This window comes from Daldinia caldariorum, assembly GCF_022478825.1.
Source record: "Daldinia caldariorum strain CBS 122874 unplaced genomic scaffold F4812scaffold_12, whole genome shotgun sequence".
In the NCBI taxonomy this organism is placed as follows: Eukaryota; Fungi; Ascomycota; class Sordariomycetes; order Xylariales; family Hypoxylaceae; genus Daldinia; species Daldinia caldariorum.
Window position 1 is genome coordinate 979,412 of NW_025953048.1, and position 15,738 is coordinate 995,149.

The window sequence follows — 15,738 nt, forward strand, 5'->3', positions numbered from 1 at the left end:
TCTGAAACGTTAGCAGTGAGGTTAAAATAAATACAAAATACCTACCTTGAAGTTATAATGTTATCAACTCGGCAAATCATCATATCACCCAGGGAGTGTAGAGCTTTAGTTAAGGAATTAGCTTATAACTTAGGACCGATCCAAAAACCTCCTGAACAGGTTAGATTTCAAGTGTACCTACCTACCTACCTATACCGCATTATGTTTCGAATATTATCAAGATATTTTCATTTGAAAATCATGTCTGTTCAAAGATCGTACAGGAGTCGGGAAAAAAGCCTCTTATCAGCACATCGGAATTACACGATAGTACAATATAATTTATCCGTGACCCCTTAACCTAGTCCTAAATGGCAACTTAGTGTAAACCCATTCCCCATCCCAAAGTCGATTTAAGGTTAAGCTTGAAGCCGCTAAGGCGCGGCCCGTTGTGGAGTAGCCCACCATCGACGCCGCTGGATCCAGCAGTAGAGTGACATAACCCCATAAAACTACGGAGCCGGGTTTTGGTCAGTCACATATTTCGGGGTTATCGGTACCTGTTATGATTAGAGCTATAACTACCTACCTACCTAACCTAACCTTAACTTATTCGAATAATGGCGTATTATTTCGAACTTCGTATGTACAAGGACCAGCTCCTGCTCGGATATTCCAAGCGACGGGGATACGCTGCTGTCAAAATTGATAATGTAAGAAAGTTTCCACCGTAGCAAACGGAAAGGGGTAGGATACGGAACTCGAGCATTCCAAGTTGAAGACTACATTCGATAAGTGCGTTGTATTTCTTGCTTTTTATGCAAGAGCTGAGTTGCTCACCCTTGCTGATATAGAGGATTCAATGTTACGCTGCTTACTTGACCGGTAAACCCGCGGCCCCTCCCCCACGTCTCTCAGGAGGCGAGGTCATCCGTAAGCGGCCTTCTCTACATTCCATTATCTATAGTTTTTATTTTTTCAGTCCACAAAGCTTGGAGACGAGATTAACAAGCTTGAAATTTTAGTTCATTTTACCTAATAAGACAGACAGCTTAGTTGCTAGGTAAAAAGCGGTCCTTCTGAGCTCGGACTGCCTATCCTAAAGACGTAAACTATAACAGACTCCTGATAACTTTGTAAGCATCATCGTCAAAGCAGATATCCGCCAGAGCACACCCCTTTCCCTAGCCCCCCGCATGACTACCACCTAAAGGATCACAGTTTACTCCACGGCGGGCACGGCAGGTCCAACTAGGACGCACGAATCCAGCGTCAAGGTGCTGCCGTTGATGTAGTATGCAGCCGGCGTGCAGAGGTACAGGCAGGCAGATGCTACCTCCCAAGGCGCGATTAGACGCCCAGCAGCGGGCAGCTGTTCAATAAGCCCGCGCAGTTGGGGGATTCGGTTGTACTCCTCCCAGGACATAGGGGTGTCAACCCACGAAGGGCACACCTGGTTGCATCGAATGCCGACAGCCTTGTAGTCAACAGCTATTGGCCTTGTTAGCAAGCAATATTTCACGGCAATACCTGATGTACTCGAGATTCCACATACCGCATGCTCGTGTAAGACCCCCGACGGCGTGCTTGGAGGTGATGTAGGCGACCTTGTTGGGCAGGGCGCTGATTCCCAAAATAGAAGAGATATTGACGATCGAGCCACGGCCGACATCTCGAACGCCGTGTCGCCCTAGATCAACCTTGGCGGGTTCTTGGGCCTTCATGACCTTAGCAACGGCCTGAGTGACGTATAATATGCTCTTGGCGTTGATGTCAAATACACGGTCGAAATCGGAGACGTCCGCTTGGTCGAACGGGACGTTCTTGCGACCATCAACCTAGCCGTTGATACCCATTAACATGTCATTCACATCTTATACGCGGATATTGCCGAAGACTCACACCGGCGGCGTTGACGACGTAGTCGATCCTGCCAAACTCCTTGATCGCAACATCAACCATGTCTTGCACCGACTTAGCGTCTGTCACGTTGACCTTCACGGGAATCGCCTTGTAGTCCTTAGCGGTCGCTACGGTCTTGCTGTGCTCGGCGGATTTCACGGCAGCCTCATAGTTGATATCTCCAATGATAACACCCTTCGAGCCTGCTTCGGCAAAAGAGGCACCGAGCTCTATACCGATACCACCACCAGCCTATTCGGAAAGGGGTCAGCACTGTATTGTGTAGTTCTTTTGTTTCGAGAATACGTACGCCGACTAAGATGGTGTAACCGCTGATTTTGAAAGCCGCCGCCATTCTGAATAAGTGTATATAATCAAAGTGAAGTCCCTGTGATGATGGGAATATAGCAAGTTTACATATAGGTTAGTCGTAGTGTTCGTGATGTCTGTCTGTCGAAGAGAGTTCGTCTTGTATAAGCAACTCCAGAAGAACCGAGAAAAGAGGCCATCTACACGTTTAAATATTCCTTTGCCTATAGACAACTCGTTGTCTAGAACTCGTGTGTCACCTCCACGTAGCTCGGCATGATGACCAAAACGCGTTAAGGCGCGGGGAGAATATGCCGCTCTACGCAATGTTCTCTATAAGTCTGTGACGTATAATCTGGCGATTACGTTGCTACCTCAACTCCAACGATGCCCAGCGGGACTATCATGCTCCAAGTTCGGAGATGTAGATGGTAAACGCCGAAAAGAATTCCAGCGGAACGGGCCACACGTGTCAAGTCAACTCGAGCCAAAGAACACTTGGTAAGGCGAGAACTGAAATGTTACTCTTCGGTCACATCCGGAAATCTGATAGTCGTCGCCAAGCTAGCCTCATCTGAATAGTAACGAGCCTCAAGAACGTCAGTCGTAGTTTATAGATTAGGTACGGATGATGATTCTCACGAAACCTCGTTCTACGTGATAACAGTTAATATGCCTACCTAGCGAAAAGCCTGGTACTGGAGTTATGCCCGAAGGATCATTTAACAACAACCTTAAAATCTGACTATGGGGGATTGCTTCTGTGCTAGTCTACCTATGGACCAGCTTTGCAGGTCCCTCCTGTTTTCCGAGCGCTAGTCTTACTGCTTATGGGTGCTTCCCATCTCTTCAGGGATTTATTCCCATAATATGATAGGTCATATTCTTATCCAGGGCCAGCATGCAGTAGCTGTTATGCATGGCCCTTCTGGAACTACCTACCGGTACCTCATAGGCTATTGTAACACATCAACAAAAGAGCGTCGAGAAAGCTGGCGCACCTACTACCAACATACAAACACCATTATCTTTCAACAATGGGTTTTCAAGCACTTCCAACAGTAATAAAATAAACAAAAAAAGTACTATCATAAACCTTAAGTCATATATATAAATCCCCTTATTTTTGTATTTTATTTTCCTAGTATTGGCCTTGATTTTATCTATATAAAGCTTAGTGAGAGGTATTCGAGGTGATAGTGTTAGAGTGTGCGCCACCTTTTTTGACACCTTTCTGATCAAGCTGCCATCCAAAATAGACCGTTGCCAGCTTACCCCCAGCTGGTCTTATTCGAAAGATCTGATTTGATCATGTCAAACGATAAAGAATAACGTACAGCAGTCACCCATCTTAGCGTTTGTATTGTACATGGATCCCGTTTCCAAGCATTTGCAAGTTTGGGGATTACCAACTGTGGTACGAATACGCAGTGCTGACCGCCACTTGAGGAATGTATATGTAGTTGCAGGTTCTGTCTCCTTGTAAGCCGCAACTCTTACGTTACAAAGGATTCGTGTGGGGAAGCAGATCCTGCGGCATGGCCAATTCGTCATAAAAGCGAAAATCCTCCGCTGTCAGTATGTCCCAAAGCTTAGGGCTGATTTGTTTCGACTAAGTCACACGTCAACGGGGATTCTCTTTATGGGAATGCTTTCACATAGATGGGTCTCTTGTATGCTTGGCGTATTAAGGATACAGACCAATTGGACATAAGCTAGGCACAACTAAAGTAACATTACCCCCATTTTGCAAGGTGTAAGCGGCTTACATACCTCCTCACCATAACTCATCACATCAACCAACTGCAATCCCACTCCTCGAGTTAGATAAGAGCTAGAATCAGTATTCGCTGCACATCCAGTTACCGACTTGAAGCAAGTTGAATGACTACCTCTTATCAATCCGTAGGTATATAACCGCGAGACGGGGTTTTAAGACCCGGGCACTGTGACAGGGATGATGGGAGCTCGGCATTTCAGCACTGAGCTACAGACGGTGGCGAAGTTAAGAAGTACCTTGATTTATTGCAAGTCAATATCAGACGTCCAACAATTCATGTCGTTAAGTTTAAGCCCATCGGAGGTATGAGTTATTGTGTATTACTATCAGCATCTTGCTTTCTCCCTACTTGGGTGGTGATTGTGTCCTCAAATGGATACACTATCAACAAGTTTAGGTACCTGCTTAGATGATAATAGGAGCGCTAAAGTGCTAGGACATAGAACGCCGAGTTTTGATATATAGGGATCAAATACAATTCGCGGATCGTGACACCTTTCCTCCAATCTCCCCCTATGCAACTTATCATCCAACACAATGCGTTCCCTGATAAAGATATTAGCTATAAACCTTAACCAATATACAATATTTGGTCTTCATAATATTACTTACACCAACGCAGGCGGCGTAGCGTACCAGCGTATCAGGGAAAGCCGCGTTACTAGGGGGCCAAGGCGTACGGAGGCACAATTCGGTTTGAGCCGGGTCCGACTTCACGGGGGGTCGAATTGGTTAGCGCGGGAGGATGAAGAAGGTGCTTATCCTGGCTCAAATTTACACACCTGCTTACACGCCTGCTTGATGCAGTTACAGGCGCATGGAGGGCGGTTAAAAGGGTCCAGGATATAAGGGTCGTCGCCGTCGATCAAGACACAGACGTTGCTAGGGGCTCTTCCGATCAGCGGTAACGTAGCCTGACCGATCGGGCCAGAGCTCACGCAAGCCGCCAGCACCAAGGCGCTCAGAAATGGTTGCACGTGCATCTTGGATTTCGGAGATAAACAAAATGACGTGTCACGCAGCGAGCCGCGTCGGGAAATTATATAAGAACAAAAGGACGGTGTCTAGGTACCTGGTATCCAATGCCTTGGGGAAAAGAGCAGAGCCAGGTGGTGATAGGTAGAGCTTTATTCCAGCGTTCTACTTATATAGTCGTTTTTTGACTATGAGCTGCCATTGTTGGATATCGGTAGAGCCGATATCTTGCATGTGGTTCCGAATATCGGCTAAGAAACTTCACCTAGGCATCCAACATAACGTCCATATCTTCAGATATTCCCCGGATTTTATGCGCGCGCCGCAGAACTGCATTCAGATCCGAGGTGAAAGATCATCAGGTTGTACCAAATCGGTCTCTTTTGATAGCTGTGATCAAGGATGCTCAAGGAGAGAGTGACTCATGTCAGCACTCAATACCACCACGGAGGTTTCCGTGGACTCGTAAGGGAAGCCTAGAACAGGAGCACAGTTGGTGCCTATAGGCAGTGGCATGATAATATCCGTTTCGTGGTTTGTAATATGATAGTTATATAAGATATCTAGGCAGCAATTTCTTGGTATATGGATGTGTCATACATATGTTCTATAGCTAAGTGCCTGGTTAGAATGTACAATAACAAGCATTGGATAGATTTATGCCACTATAAACCGTATAACCCCTGAAGTCCATACGCAAGTGGCAAACTCAAGTCGTTAAAATACTCGTAAGGGAAGCAATGCCCTTGATATCTCAAGCTTAGAATATGGTGGGATAATAGTTTCTGCGGGTTCGGTAAGTTAGGTAGGCCGATGTTCTTGTATCAACTCGTCCGTATTTTTTTTCTTTTCTTTTTTTCAATATAAGAGGGTTTGGTTCATATTTTGTTAGTTTCTTGTGTGTTTTGTGTTGGTCAACCCCTTTTCGTCTTTTATCGATATTGTAAAACGCTACATACCTTTTAGGCACGTACTACCTAGGGTACATAGTACCTGCGTCGCCCTCGCGTACGCGAACTTCTCCTTCTCTTGAGCAGGGGTTTTGCATTGGCCAATCATGACTTGGTCAAATTCCCCAAAAAGGAGGGGGCTTATGTAATACATATCTTAGTATCCTAAGCTTAGATTTAGAATTTGAAGTTCGCGATAAGAGCCTCCAACAATATCAACCCTTCACCATTCAAACATTCACCATAATAATAATAATAGCATCATCTATGACAACCTCAAGGACCCCACATGATGTACGCCTACGAACATGCGCTTCGATGTTGAAGAGCTGAGGACTCTTTAATACTTTGACCGAGTAGAAGAACGAAAGAGAAAAGAGAGCCGTTGCGTTGCGCCCGGCTGTCTTTGGAATCAATTATCATCAGCACGATGCAGCCGTCACCCACTCTAATCTGCCGTCTCCTCGCTCTCCGCGTCTCCAAATTCCCTCCCACGACCCGCCGATTCACCAGAAATACAAACCTCGCGTCCCGGGGTCGACCTCAGATTCCGTTCCTATCGGTACCGCTAGCAAGGAACCATCAGTTCCGATACCTCACCACCGAGCGAAAGCGATGGCTAGCCTATGAGGTCTTCCTCGGCGTCAAGTATACCCTCTACATCTGGGCCATCGCCGGCTTCTCCATCGCCGGCTACTGGGCCATACAGCAGGAGTGGCTCGAGAGGAAATACCCGTCGCCGCACGACTGGGGGTTCATCACCCGCCTGCAGTTCAGGCTCGCGAAGTGGGCCCCCGACCGGTCCGACTTGCCAGAGCCCGACTGGGTGCTGACGGGCAACTATGCCAAAAGCGTGGTCGAGAGGTTGGAAGACGAGAAGACCGAAGGCGCCGGGCTTAGGAAAACCGAAGACGGCGGCGCATACGCATACGATGTAACGTCGAAAAGCGAGCCGTGGAGGAGGGGCTATTACGAGGCTTTAATGCTGTGTGCCAAGACAGCCGAGCATCTGGATGACCAGGTCGTAGATAACACGCGACACCTAGTCTTTCCAGCCGACCAAGTCATAGGACCGTCGAACCCGAACCCGAAGCCCATCTCCCCGGGCTCGCCAAGCGCGCCTCGCGAACAGGACTGCGATCGCGCCTTCGAAACCCCCGACACCTTCTACAAGAAAATCCTAGCGACCCGAGGCCTCACGCCCAAGCAGAAGCTTGACGCGGCGTTAGAGTACGCCTCGTGGCTGGACTTCAAGGGGCTCCACGACGCCGCCGAGCAGACGTACGAGCGGGCCCTCGAGCTCGCCACGGGTACCGAGCCCCCTCCGTACGACCCCAAGTCCTTCGTCCTGCAGGACCTCTCGCGCGCCCCCTCCGCCAACATCCTCAACACCCTCACCGCCCTCGCCACCCACAAGGCGCGCACGGGCGACATCTCCGCCGCCCTGCCCATACTCATCTCCGTCCTGCGCGCGCGCCGATCCCTACCGCGTCCCGAGTCTTCCCAACGGAAACACACGTACGTCGACCTGGACGACGACGTCCCGACCTCGTCCCCCTGGTCCCCGAGCAACATCGCCGGCGCCGCATCCCGCCTTCTCTCGCCCCCCGCGTACCCGCCGCCGCCGGACGACGGGACGTCCCCCCCGGTGCGGGACGCGAAGGAGCTGTGCGAGGAAGCCGGTCTGAACCTGTATATCGGGGAGATCATTTTTGCCACCACCACCTCTTCCACCTCTTCCTCTTCCGGCTCTAATAAGAGTCGCGAGGACGGCCTAGCCTGGACCCGCGAAGCCGTCGACCTAGCCGAGGAGCAGCTGCACAAGCTGACGCATACGGGCGACGTTCGCGGGGACGCCAAGAAGACGTGTAAGGAGTGTCTGGTGACGGGCCTGGAGAACTGGCAGGCCATGGTGTCGCGGCTGGCGCGGGAGGAGCGCGAGAGGGAGGCTTCGCTGAAAAATAATAACAACAGTAACAACAAGAACGGGGAGTTGGCGACGAAAGCAAGCGGCGGCGGTTGGTTAGCGGGTCTGTGGGGAGATGGGAACGCCGAAGCAGCAGCAGCAGCAGCAGCTGGAGGACGATGGACTGCGGAGGAGAACGTAGTGAAAGAAAGGACGAAGAGGGTACAGGATCTACTGGAGGAGGCTGACGCGCCTAAAGCTGGGTTCGGGTCTTTGTTCTGGGCATGATGGATGTGATATATGCCTATAGGTACATAAAGGTGTATGTTGTTACAATATGTAAGGTACGAAATGGTTAAAAAAAAAAAGGAATCCTCGGGGGTACTTGTCTACCTAGGTACCTAAGGTTAATGATGTATATGCCATCATAAAAAGCATGCAATGCAATCTACGCCTTGCCTGGCCTATTTCATTAGACACATTAGGGTTAAGAGCACGATGGTAGAATCTTTGACTAAGGTGGATTTTGTGTACATTAGCCTCATTTGTGCTTCCGATTCCACCTTTGGCGGAACAGAAGAGACTGGTGATATGTCAATTACCATATCCCTTTAACTTAATATCTTAGGTACCTACCTAAGGTACCTATGATCATATACCTAAGGAGAGGGATATTCACCTAGTAGAATACAGCCACAATTCATGTACCAACCCTTGAAGAATATATTCGTTCACTCATTCATTCATCCCGTCGTTGAGAACCTCGTTAGTCGTCGATGCTAGAAAGAAGCAATGATGCCGACTAATTCTTATTCTTATTCTGTCCAATCTTTACGTTCTCCTTTTTGCTCTGCTCGGTATCGTCTGTATGCTGGCCTGTATGTTGGAGTAGAACAAGTTTGGGTTCATTAACCTCTGGGTTACCCGTTCCCTCATGGTCCTGTTTGGCCTGCGCCTCGACGTTCCCATCCTTCTGACTAGCATGTTCATCGTTCTTCCATTGGCTCCAATCGGGTTCGTCGTTATCAAAAACGGGATCGGCAAACTCAACGTGAAAGTGAGGGTTGGTGTAATCTTTGCCCTCACTTGTCATGGCCACTTCCTCAAGCCAGCCAAGGATAATCTCGGAACCGGTAATAAGTACTTTCTCAGTGTAATTCGGCTCTCCACTACTGAAGATGGGACAGCCCATCTGCGTGAAAGTCGAGGTTCTCGGATTACCTTCAGGACCTGAAATGACCATACCAGTTGGCTCAACGGAGAGTGCATACGCTCGGGCTTTCTGTTTGTCAAATATGTAAATTAGTTTCATAAAATTTGAGGTCTGAAATAATCACAAGAAGGGGGCTTAAGTGGTGGAGAAAGTATAAGGCCAAGGGGTATTTTGAATACCTATGTGCTCACCTTTTTCAAGAACTCGACAAATTCGTCGTTCTTCAAGTAGAAAACTGGACATAAACCACCAGCAATTGCAAGGCAGTTGATGCGTTTCTTCCAGATATCCCACATTGGGGGTAAGTCCAGGAACTCTTGGACAAAGTCGGTGCTGTCACCCACCACTATGATGTCTATTTTGGCATCGTCCTTGAGGAAATGTGGGATCACCTCCTGGAAGATGTGACCAACGTGTATCCTCTCGGTTGAATTCTTTTCAACCATGTTTTCCTTTTCGATTACGTTGTTATAGTGCACGGCACTTTGCATAGGTGCAGCTGCAAAGGCAGTGCGGCTGAGAGTACGCTTTCCCTCTGGCCACCAAATTAACTCACCCATATTGGCAAGAATGATTCCCGGAGGGGTTTGTTGAGTGGTCGAGCACGATTGCTTCTGGAGGGCAGAGACAATAGATACCATAGAACCCTTAGTGACACCACCCTGGCCGCCGATAACGCGATGCGCAAGCACACCTAGGTCCTGTGTGGTCTCGCCAAAGATAACAACAACACGCGACTTTGTAAGGATGTCGTTACTGGCGAAGATGGGGACATGTGGCTTGTTTGCATCGGAAGTTCCCAAGGGTAATAGCACCTTCTCTAGACCTAATTTCTCTAGACGCTCCCAGATCACATATTGTAGAGCCTCTGGATTAACGTTCGCATTAGCTAAAGTCTAGCTCACAGGCATCAAAGAAGTTTAATAGGTCAAAGATAGATACTTACGAGAAAAGGCATAGCGCTGGCGCTCGTTATAGCGAGGGCTGCGGTTGAGGAAGAAGTGGAAGTAGTTATCCGGGTTATCGATGGCACGGACTTCGTCATCTTCGTTGATAAAGTAACTAAAGAGAGAGATCTAATTAGTACGCTCCTAGGTGGAAGGAAAAGAAGAACATGGTGAAAAAAAAAAACAAAAAAAACAAGGGTATCACTCACCCAAGCTTCTCTAGGTCAACAGGAAAGTCAGGATCTGCTGGCAGACCCGACCATTTTCGTCGAAACATCGTGACAACCTAATTGTCGTTGATGCCTAAGGGAGAGAATATGCTGATAAGTATACAATTCAGCCTTTCTAGTCCCTGTTTTGTTTAAGGATATTGAAAGACCTGTCCGATTTGGAGATGTTCGGTTGATCCGGTGATGTTTGATTGATCGGTCCTTTTCTCTGGTACCTAGGTATCTCAGCTACATAGGATACGTTGTAGCTACAAGGTACAATCACATATGGTAACTGCCCAGGTCAGGTGCCCAGTAACTGGTAAGGCAGGTATTCTGGCAGGCACCGTTTGCATTCGTTTGCATTCGAGGGAAGCCGCAGGGCTAACTCCATACTATTAGGACAACTTAGAAGATACAATGCTCATACCTCATTTTAAGATGTTAGGCAATACACCATTTACGTCCCCTTTCCATACCTTAGGTACCTAAGGTCTAATCCTCACAACAAGGGGGCTAGTACCTAATCTTACATGCCCAGATACCGCACCCGGATACATGTTTGATTAGAAAGACACCCTTTTTTAGATGGTTCCCCGGTGAGGATGGTGTCGAATCATCAGGTCCCATCATCAGGTCCATCATCTGCCTATGTGTCTCCCGACCACACGATACAAGAAGCAATTCGAAACCGTAAGCTTGTAAGAGAACAGCATTTCTCCAGCTGCAGTCTCATAATAGTATCAATGTACATATCATGCTCGTAGCATGACCGCTGTCTGTCTATTCGTCTGAATTTTAATCCGGCCTTACCAGCTGGCCTTCTTTACGCCTGGAATGTTTCCCGCTAGAGCTTGCATCCTGAAATTATACTGCGAAAGTCATCAGCAATTGTGAAGGCCGCCTGTTCACAACGGTATATAGCTTACTCTCGACATCTTAAAGTCGCGGAATACACCTCTTCCCTTACCACCTAATATACATCGTCCACGAATCTGTGTCGGCCGGGTGTAGCAGTGCATCTGGGTCAGCTGCAGCTGGGCTTCGGCTCGAGCCCTAGGAGGGAGAGTGGTATTTCGAATGATATATCGCAGAGCTTGTCTATTCAATCAATCGCGCAATAGCTTAGGTAGTTAGCTGGCTGTCGTTTATGTCTAGTCTAAATAGATCGTCGGGTTCATTTCGGTGTTTGGCGCACCTCTCAGGCTCGAATTGAGCAAAGGCCTTCCTCTTAGAGTGATCTCGGATCGTCTTGATATTGACGAAACAGCCAATATCAAGTTTCTTCGCCCGAAACATCGACATCTTGACGGTATTTGTGGCGCAAAGTTAGTCCTTTCGTATCGCGGAACCGTTTCGAAAACCTCACAAAGTTTTGAAGTCGTTAATTCAATTTGCTCATTGGTTTCTGCAGAGGCGCAAATCGGGGTGGTAACTGTCCAATCAGATTTCCTTCAAATCTCTAAAAAATACCCCGATAATTTGATTTTACGGCTCCAGTTGGTACCGGCCCGCCAGGCATCCAGGCATCCAAGCATTTTGTGCATTTTTACGTAAGGGAAGATAGTGGGGGTAAAGACCCACTTTATTCAGGGGTATGGATCCATACGGTTGTATTTAAAGGACGCCCGTCACGTCAACAATACCTATGGGTCTTCTATGACGTCGATCTACATACCAACCACTGTGTATACTACTACATAGTAGGTATTACATGTCATCCTAGGAGATATTCTCATGTGGTTGATATCAATAAGATGATCTCGCATCTAATGACGTAGGCAATGATAGCAAAGCAAGGCGCGTGGCGTGGGAAAGACTGTTATAAAAGCTCAATCCGCGCTGCTAGATCTCGTATTTTCCTACAGAGTACATAGTTCCATACACAATCAATACCACGAAGTCTTGCAAAGATATTTCATCAAACGATTCGAGGTCTCTTCTCATATAACTATAACTATCTAACTTAATATCACATACTACACATCACCAAACATGTCTGGTTACTCTAACGTCGGCCAAAACTCCGTCTACGAGAACGGCGACCAGAGGAATCTAAAGAACTCGGAAGTTCCAGGCCGTCCCCGATATGAAGAGGGCGTAAAAAACTCGCATCAACCTAACGATTCCAGTATGATTTACCTACCTCCAAGTTACGGAAAAACTTCATTCTGAAAACACTTGTCTAACAACTCTCACAGAGGACGAGCGATCCATTGCCAACCGCCTGGCTAATGAAGAGGTATGTAATGTATATACCCCCTCCATAATCCGATTCTACTTGTCGTACTGGAACACAGAGCTAATGGCCCGCAGCGCAAGTTAAACCGTGAAGAACCTCAAGACCCAGAGACCAAGGCCCACAAGCAAGACCCTACATTACCTGTAGGTCAACATAAATTATACCGTCGCAGAGCCCTCCTACTAATTCTAATTGCAGGCCAAGTTACATGGTAACGAACCTTCGAAAGGCGCCAAGATCGATGCCGATCTACAGGCAGAAGAGGAGGAATATTTAAAGCAGAAGGGGAAGAAATAAGCCACGATATCACTTTTATTGTATTATAGTCTTTGAATACGTTCGGAGATGCCCTAGCAAACTAATAAATGGTCTAAAAAGCTATAAATTGTTCCGCGTATAAATCTATCGGTGAAAGTGTACAGTCTGACAACAACGCCTACCTACAATGAGAGCCCACATCTATTACCATCAAGCAGTTCTCACAGCTTCGCTCCAGTGGCTCTTCTCGTCTCCTTTTCCCTATCTCTTAAGAATCTTCTTAATATCTTTCCGCTCGGGCTCTTGGGTATCGCATCGATAAATTCAATCCCACCCTTCAGCCACTTATACCTGGCCTTGTGCTCCTCAACCCACTTGCCGATTTCCCGTGCGACTTCTTCGTCCGGCTTCGAGGCTACTGAGGCGGATTTAACGACGAAAGCCTTCGGCACTTCCCCGGATCCTTCATCCGGTACCGGGATAACCGCGCAATCGTTAACACTCGGGTGGCTGAGGAGATGAGCCTCAAGCTCCGCCGGTGCAACTTGATGACCCTACGACGATACTTCTTAATAATTGCAAAAGCTAGAAAATGTAACAGTAGGAACTCACCTTGACCTTGATCAACTCCTTCAAGCGATCCACCACCGCGATGTGCTCGTATCCAGCCGGCGACTTTCGCACAACCGCCACGTCTCCCGTCCGCATCCAGCGGCCGTCATCATCCCACACGTAAGCCTCAGAGGTCGCCTTCTCGTTGTTCAAGTAGCCCAATGTAACCGAGGGCGACTGGACCCAGAGTTCGCCAGGCTTTTCATATTCCGTGATCTCCTTGCCATCTTCGCCTATCAGTTTAGCTCGACAAGCAGGTGCTAGGCATCCCGATGTACCAATCATCACATCATTCTCGCCAGTGCTCGTGATAACCGTACTCGTTTCCGTCATGCCATAGCCCTGGCCGACATTCAAAAATGGGAAAGCCTTTATCATGTCTTCATGTGTTTCGGCGCCAAGCGGTGCGGCCCCTGTGTACACCATTCGGACGCTGGACAAGTCATACTTGGCGCATAGCTCTAGGTTCCGTAACATTTGGATGACTATCGGAGGTACCTATGTAACGTAGTTAGTATTCATCCTCTCGACCAAATACACACGATGCGTACAATATGCATGAAGTTGATCTTGTATCTTTGGATAATTTCCAGTAGAGTCTTCAGCTCAAACTTCGGTAAGACGATTACGGCGTCTCCCCGATATGTTCCGCCTTGTGAAACTACAACCAGACCGTAGATATGACTTAGCGGTAAAAGGCCGAGTTGGACTTGAGTTTCGACGCCTTTGGCTCTTCTACCTGGATCTTCGTGCCATCGGATCTGCATCATATTTGCAATTACATTTCGATGCGCAATCATCACGGCTTTCTACCCTCGGGAATTAGTGAGCAGTCCTTTGACAGTGGGGCAAATAAACTAACAGGGAGACCTGAAGTGCCACTAGAATAGCACAGATAGGCAACTTGTCGGGCACCTTGCCCTTTCGCCCAGGCCAGCGGCTCCAACTCCGCTAAAGTCCGACCTTCATCGATGAGACTGTTAAGGCTCTTGAAAGGAACCGGCTTAAATTCTCCGGGTATTTGCATAATGAATACTTTATCATCCGGAATGCCGCATGCTCTCGTCGCTTTCAACGTAGTGTCTAGTAGCGGAATGCACGTAATCAAAGCTTTGACGCCGGCTGATTTGAGCTGATGTTCAAGCTCAGCTGCCGAGTACATGGCATTGGCTGGTGTTACGATGCCCGACAGGCGATGTACCGCGAAGGTGGACATCATGTAGTCAATCTGAAATGTCGGTCAGCGTCCCCCATATCCCCATCATTTTCACTATCGCTACCATCTTAAAGAATAAATGAACTACCTACCGAGTTGAAAGAGAAGACGCCGACCACCTTATCCCAAGGCGTCTCCTCGTTCGGTCTCCAGCCCATACGCTTCGCCAGTGACCGAGCTAGGAGCTCGTAGCGCTCGGTCATCTCGGCGGCTGTGTATGTCTTCCCCGTAATCCCGCAGGTGTATGGGTTTCGCGACCTCGCGAGTGGTTGTCTTCCATACTTCTCACTGCTCCAGAACTCGTGAATCGGAATTGAGTCTGGCGGGTCTAAAAGATCTCGTGAGTACGGATATCCTCTTGTGATAGATACGACGAAGCTAAGTTACATACCAAAGGGTAGCTGAGGCACCCAAGCCGGTGGGGTAAACACCATCTTGTTACGATTACACGTTATGATTCTTACACCGCACGTTTCCCACGTGTCGAACAGATTGACTACAGCTCGCAAGATTAAGCGGAAGCGTGCTGATTTACTAGTTTTTCTGAGACAAAGAGATGCCAATTCGTAAATGTTACAAAGAGAAGCTGGCTTTAGAAAGAAATGAGAGGTAGATGGCCTCGGCCAACATCTAATGTAACTTCAAATGCCAAAGGATTGACCTTTATAGGTATGGGTTATTTATTCCCGTTGAGCTAAGCTCAATATTCCCTAGGGAGTCCGGGGGGAGTATCCCTCTCTAACAAAACCCCCGCGTGATCCCAAATTAGTTTTCCCCGACTACCATAGAGAAGTCTCGGCCAGATAAGCCGGGGTTAGAGTTACAGTTAGACACATCATGTACCTACATAGTACCTAGGTAGATTTGGTAGGTACCCCACGAACGCCGTCCACTATGGCAGCAAGTTAGGTATCTGAATATTTGACCGGTTTCTTGGCAATTTTTTATTAAGTCTTCTTTACTCTCTCTCTCTCTCTATCGTATCGAATATATAATCTCTCATTATTTTGTTTTAATACTTGTCAACGTGTGAGCAGCCTGTTGAGCTTATGCGGATATACCCGATATAGGACCTCGGAGTCTGTCGGTTGAGAAGTAGATACCCGGGGTAGCTAAACTCCATTTCTTGGCGTTTGCATACTAATACCTAAAGGAACCAATAAAATGGTCATGTTCCAGCCCTTCGGGACATATCTCACAGCCACGATAATTATTATGTTGGGAAGCATGAGCCACAAAC

General features: G+C 47.8%; 7 protein-coding genes across 7 annotated transcripts; 2 read left to right on the plus strand and 5 right to left on the minus strand.

Moving 5' to 3' along the window:
* Positions 1-983: 983 nt before the first annotated feature.
* On the minus strand, positions 984-2,953 carry F4812DRAFT_434576 (NAD(P)-binding protein). The gene is made up of 4 exons (XM_047934715.1): positions 2,192-2,953; positions 1,882-2,133; positions 1,535-1,817; positions 984-1,470 (listed from the first exon to the last, which is right to left on the minus strand). The coding sequence occupies exons 1-4, from the start codon at positions 2,234-2,236 to the stop codon at positions 1,202-1,204; spliced, it is 849 nt and encodes a 282-aa protein (XP_047788866.1). The 5' UTR covers positions 2,237-2,953; the 3' UTR covers positions 984-1,201.
* A 1,166-nt stretch (positions 2,954-4,119) lies between these two features.
* Positions 4,120-5,044, minus strand: F4812DRAFT_83304 (uncharacterized protein). Its single transcript, XM_047939490.1, has 3 exons — positions 4,753-5,044; positions 4,583-4,681; positions 4,120-4,516 (listed from the first exon to the last, which is right to left on the minus strand). Exons 1-3 carry the CDS (start codon positions 4,951-4,953, stop codon positions 4,496-4,498), a joined length of 321 nt encoding a protein of 106 aa, XP_047788867.1. The 5' UTR covers positions 4,954-5,044; the 3' UTR covers positions 4,120-4,495.
* Positions 5,045-6,033: 989 nt separating this feature from the next.
* F4812DRAFT_83374 (uncharacterized protein) lies at positions 6,034-8,490 on the plus strand. The gene has a single exon (XM_047939492.1). It carries the CDS (start codon positions 6,326-6,328, stop codon positions 8,087-8,089), a length of 1,764 nt encoding a protein of 587 aa, XP_047788868.1. The 5' UTR covers positions 6,034-6,325; the 3' UTR covers positions 8,090-8,490.
* F4812DRAFT_83339 (Arb2 domain-containing protein) lies at positions 8,347-10,506 on the minus strand. Its single transcript, XM_047939491.1, has 4 exons — positions 10,171-10,506; positions 9,961-10,076; positions 9,206-9,882; positions 8,347-9,083 (listed from the first exon to the last, which is right to left on the minus strand). The coding sequence occupies exons 1-4, from the start codon at positions 10,236-10,238 to the stop codon at positions 8,604-8,606; spliced, it is 1,341 nt and encodes a 446-aa protein (XP_047788869.1). The 5' UTR covers positions 10,239-10,506; the 3' UTR covers positions 8,347-8,603.
* A 10-nt stretch (positions 10,507-10,516) lies between these two features.
* Positions 10,517-11,599, minus strand: F4812DRAFT_434584 (glucocorticoid receptor-like (DNA-binding domain)). The gene is made up of 3 exons (XM_047934716.1): positions 11,369-11,599; positions 11,100-11,271; positions 10,517-11,042 (listed from the first exon to the last, which is right to left on the minus strand). Exons 1-3 carry the CDS (start codon positions 11,473-11,475, stop codon positions 10,980-10,982), a joined length of 342 nt encoding a protein of 113 aa, XP_047788870.1. The 5' UTR covers positions 11,476-11,599; the 3' UTR covers positions 10,517-10,979.
* A 442-nt stretch (positions 11,600-12,041) lies between these two features.
* F4812DRAFT_434586 (uncharacterized protein) lies at positions 12,042-12,777 on the plus strand. The gene is made up of 4 exons (XM_047934717.1): positions 12,042-12,301; positions 12,372-12,412; positions 12,487-12,555; positions 12,611-12,777. The coding sequence occupies exons 1-4, from the start codon at positions 12,166-12,168 to the stop codon at positions 12,707-12,709; spliced, it is 345 nt and encodes a 114-aa protein (XP_047788871.1). The 5' UTR covers positions 12,042-12,165; the 3' UTR covers positions 12,710-12,777.
* Positions 12,778-15,227, minus strand: F4812DRAFT_434588 (acetyl-CoA synthetase-like protein). The gene is made up of 6 exons (XM_047934718.1): positions 14,890-15,227; positions 14,591-14,826; positions 14,145-14,510; positions 13,834-14,091; positions 13,283-13,780; positions 12,778-13,224 (listed from the first exon to the last, which is right to left on the minus strand). The coding sequence occupies exons 1-6, from the start codon at positions 14,930-14,932 to the stop codon at positions 12,892-12,894; spliced, it is 1,734 nt and encodes a 577-aa protein (XP_047788872.1). The 5' UTR covers positions 14,933-15,227; the 3' UTR covers positions 12,778-12,891.
* Positions 15,228-15,738: the final 511 nt, after the last annotated feature.

Bases quoted from the DNA above. Each gene is read 5' to 3' on its own strand.
- F4812DRAFT_434576 (XM_047934715.1), bottom strand. From the start codon at position 2,236: ATGGCGGCGGCTTTCAAAATCAGCGGTTACACCATCTTAGTCGGC. The intron at 2,134-2,191 runs GTACGTATTCTC...CTTTCCGAATAG, and splicing joins GTTACACCATCTTAGTCGGC to GCTGGTGGTGGTATCGGTAT. The intron at 1,471-1,534 runs GTATGTGGAATC...CAAGGCCAATAG, and splicing joins GGGTCTTACACGAGCATGCG to CTGTTGACTACAAGGCTGTC.
- F4812DRAFT_83304 (XM_047939490.1), bottom strand. From the start codon at position 4,953: ATGCACGTGCAACCATTTCTGAGCGCCTTGGTGCTGGCGGCTTGCGTG. The intron at 4,682-4,752 runs GTGTGTAAATTT...CCCCCCGTGAAG, and splicing joins TCAAGCAGGCGTGTAAGCAG to TCGGACCCGGCTCAAACCGA. The intron at 4,517-4,582 runs GTAAGTAATATT...TATCTTTATCAG, and splicing joins GCTACGCCGCCTGCGTTGGT to GGAACGCATTGTGTTGGATG.
- F4812DRAFT_83374 (XM_047939492.1), top strand. From the start codon at position 6,326: ATGCAGCCGTCACCCACTCTAATCTGCCGTCTCCTCGCTCTCCGCGTC.
- F4812DRAFT_83339 (XM_047939491.1), bottom strand. From the start codon at position 10,238: ATGTTTCGACGAAAATGGTCGGGTCTGCCAGCAGATCCTGACTTTCCT. The intron at 10,077-10,170 runs GTGAGTGATACC...CTCTCTCTTTAG, and splicing joins GTTGACCTAGAGAAGCTTGG to TTACTTTATCAACGAAGATG. The intron at 9,084-9,205 runs GTGAGCACATAG...TTTGACAAACAG, and splicing joins TTGTCGAGTTCTTGAAAAAG to AAAGCCCGAGCGTATGCACT.
- F4812DRAFT_434584 (XM_047934716.1), bottom strand. From the start codon at position 11,475: ATGTCGATGTTTCGGGCGAAGAAACTTGATATTGGCTGTTTCGTCAAT. The intron at 11,272-11,368 runs GTGCGCCAAACA...TTGATTGAATAG, and splicing joins GCTCAATTCGAGCCTGAGAG to ACAAGCTCTGCGATATATCA. The intron at 11,043-11,099 runs GTAAGCTATATA...TGACTTTCGCAG, and splicing joins GCGACTTTAAGATGTCGAGA to TATAATTTCAGGATGCAAGC.
- F4812DRAFT_434586 (XM_047934717.1), top strand. From the start codon at position 12,166: ATGTCTGGTTACTCTAACGTCGGCCAAAACTCCGTCTACGAGAACGGC. The intron at 12,302-12,371 runs GTATGATTTACC...CAACTCTCACAG, and splicing joins GCATCAACCTAACGATTCCA to AGGACGAGCGATCCATTGCC. The intron at 12,413-12,486 runs GTATGTAATGTA...AATGGCCCGCAG, and splicing joins ACCGCCTGGCTAATGAAGAG to CGCAAGTTAAACCGTGAAGA.
- F4812DRAFT_434588 (XM_047934718.1), bottom strand. From the start codon at position 14,932: ATGGTGTTTACCCCACCGGCTTGGGTGCCTCAGCTACCCTTTG. The intron at 14,511-14,590 runs GTAGGTAGTTCA...CCGACATTTCAG, and splicing joins GCGTCTTCTCTTTCAACTCG to ATTGACTACATGATGTCCAC. The intron at 14,092-14,144 runs GTTAGTTTATTT...TCCCGAGGGTAG, and splicing joins GTGGCACTTCAGGTCTCCCT to AAAGCCGTGATGATTGCGCA.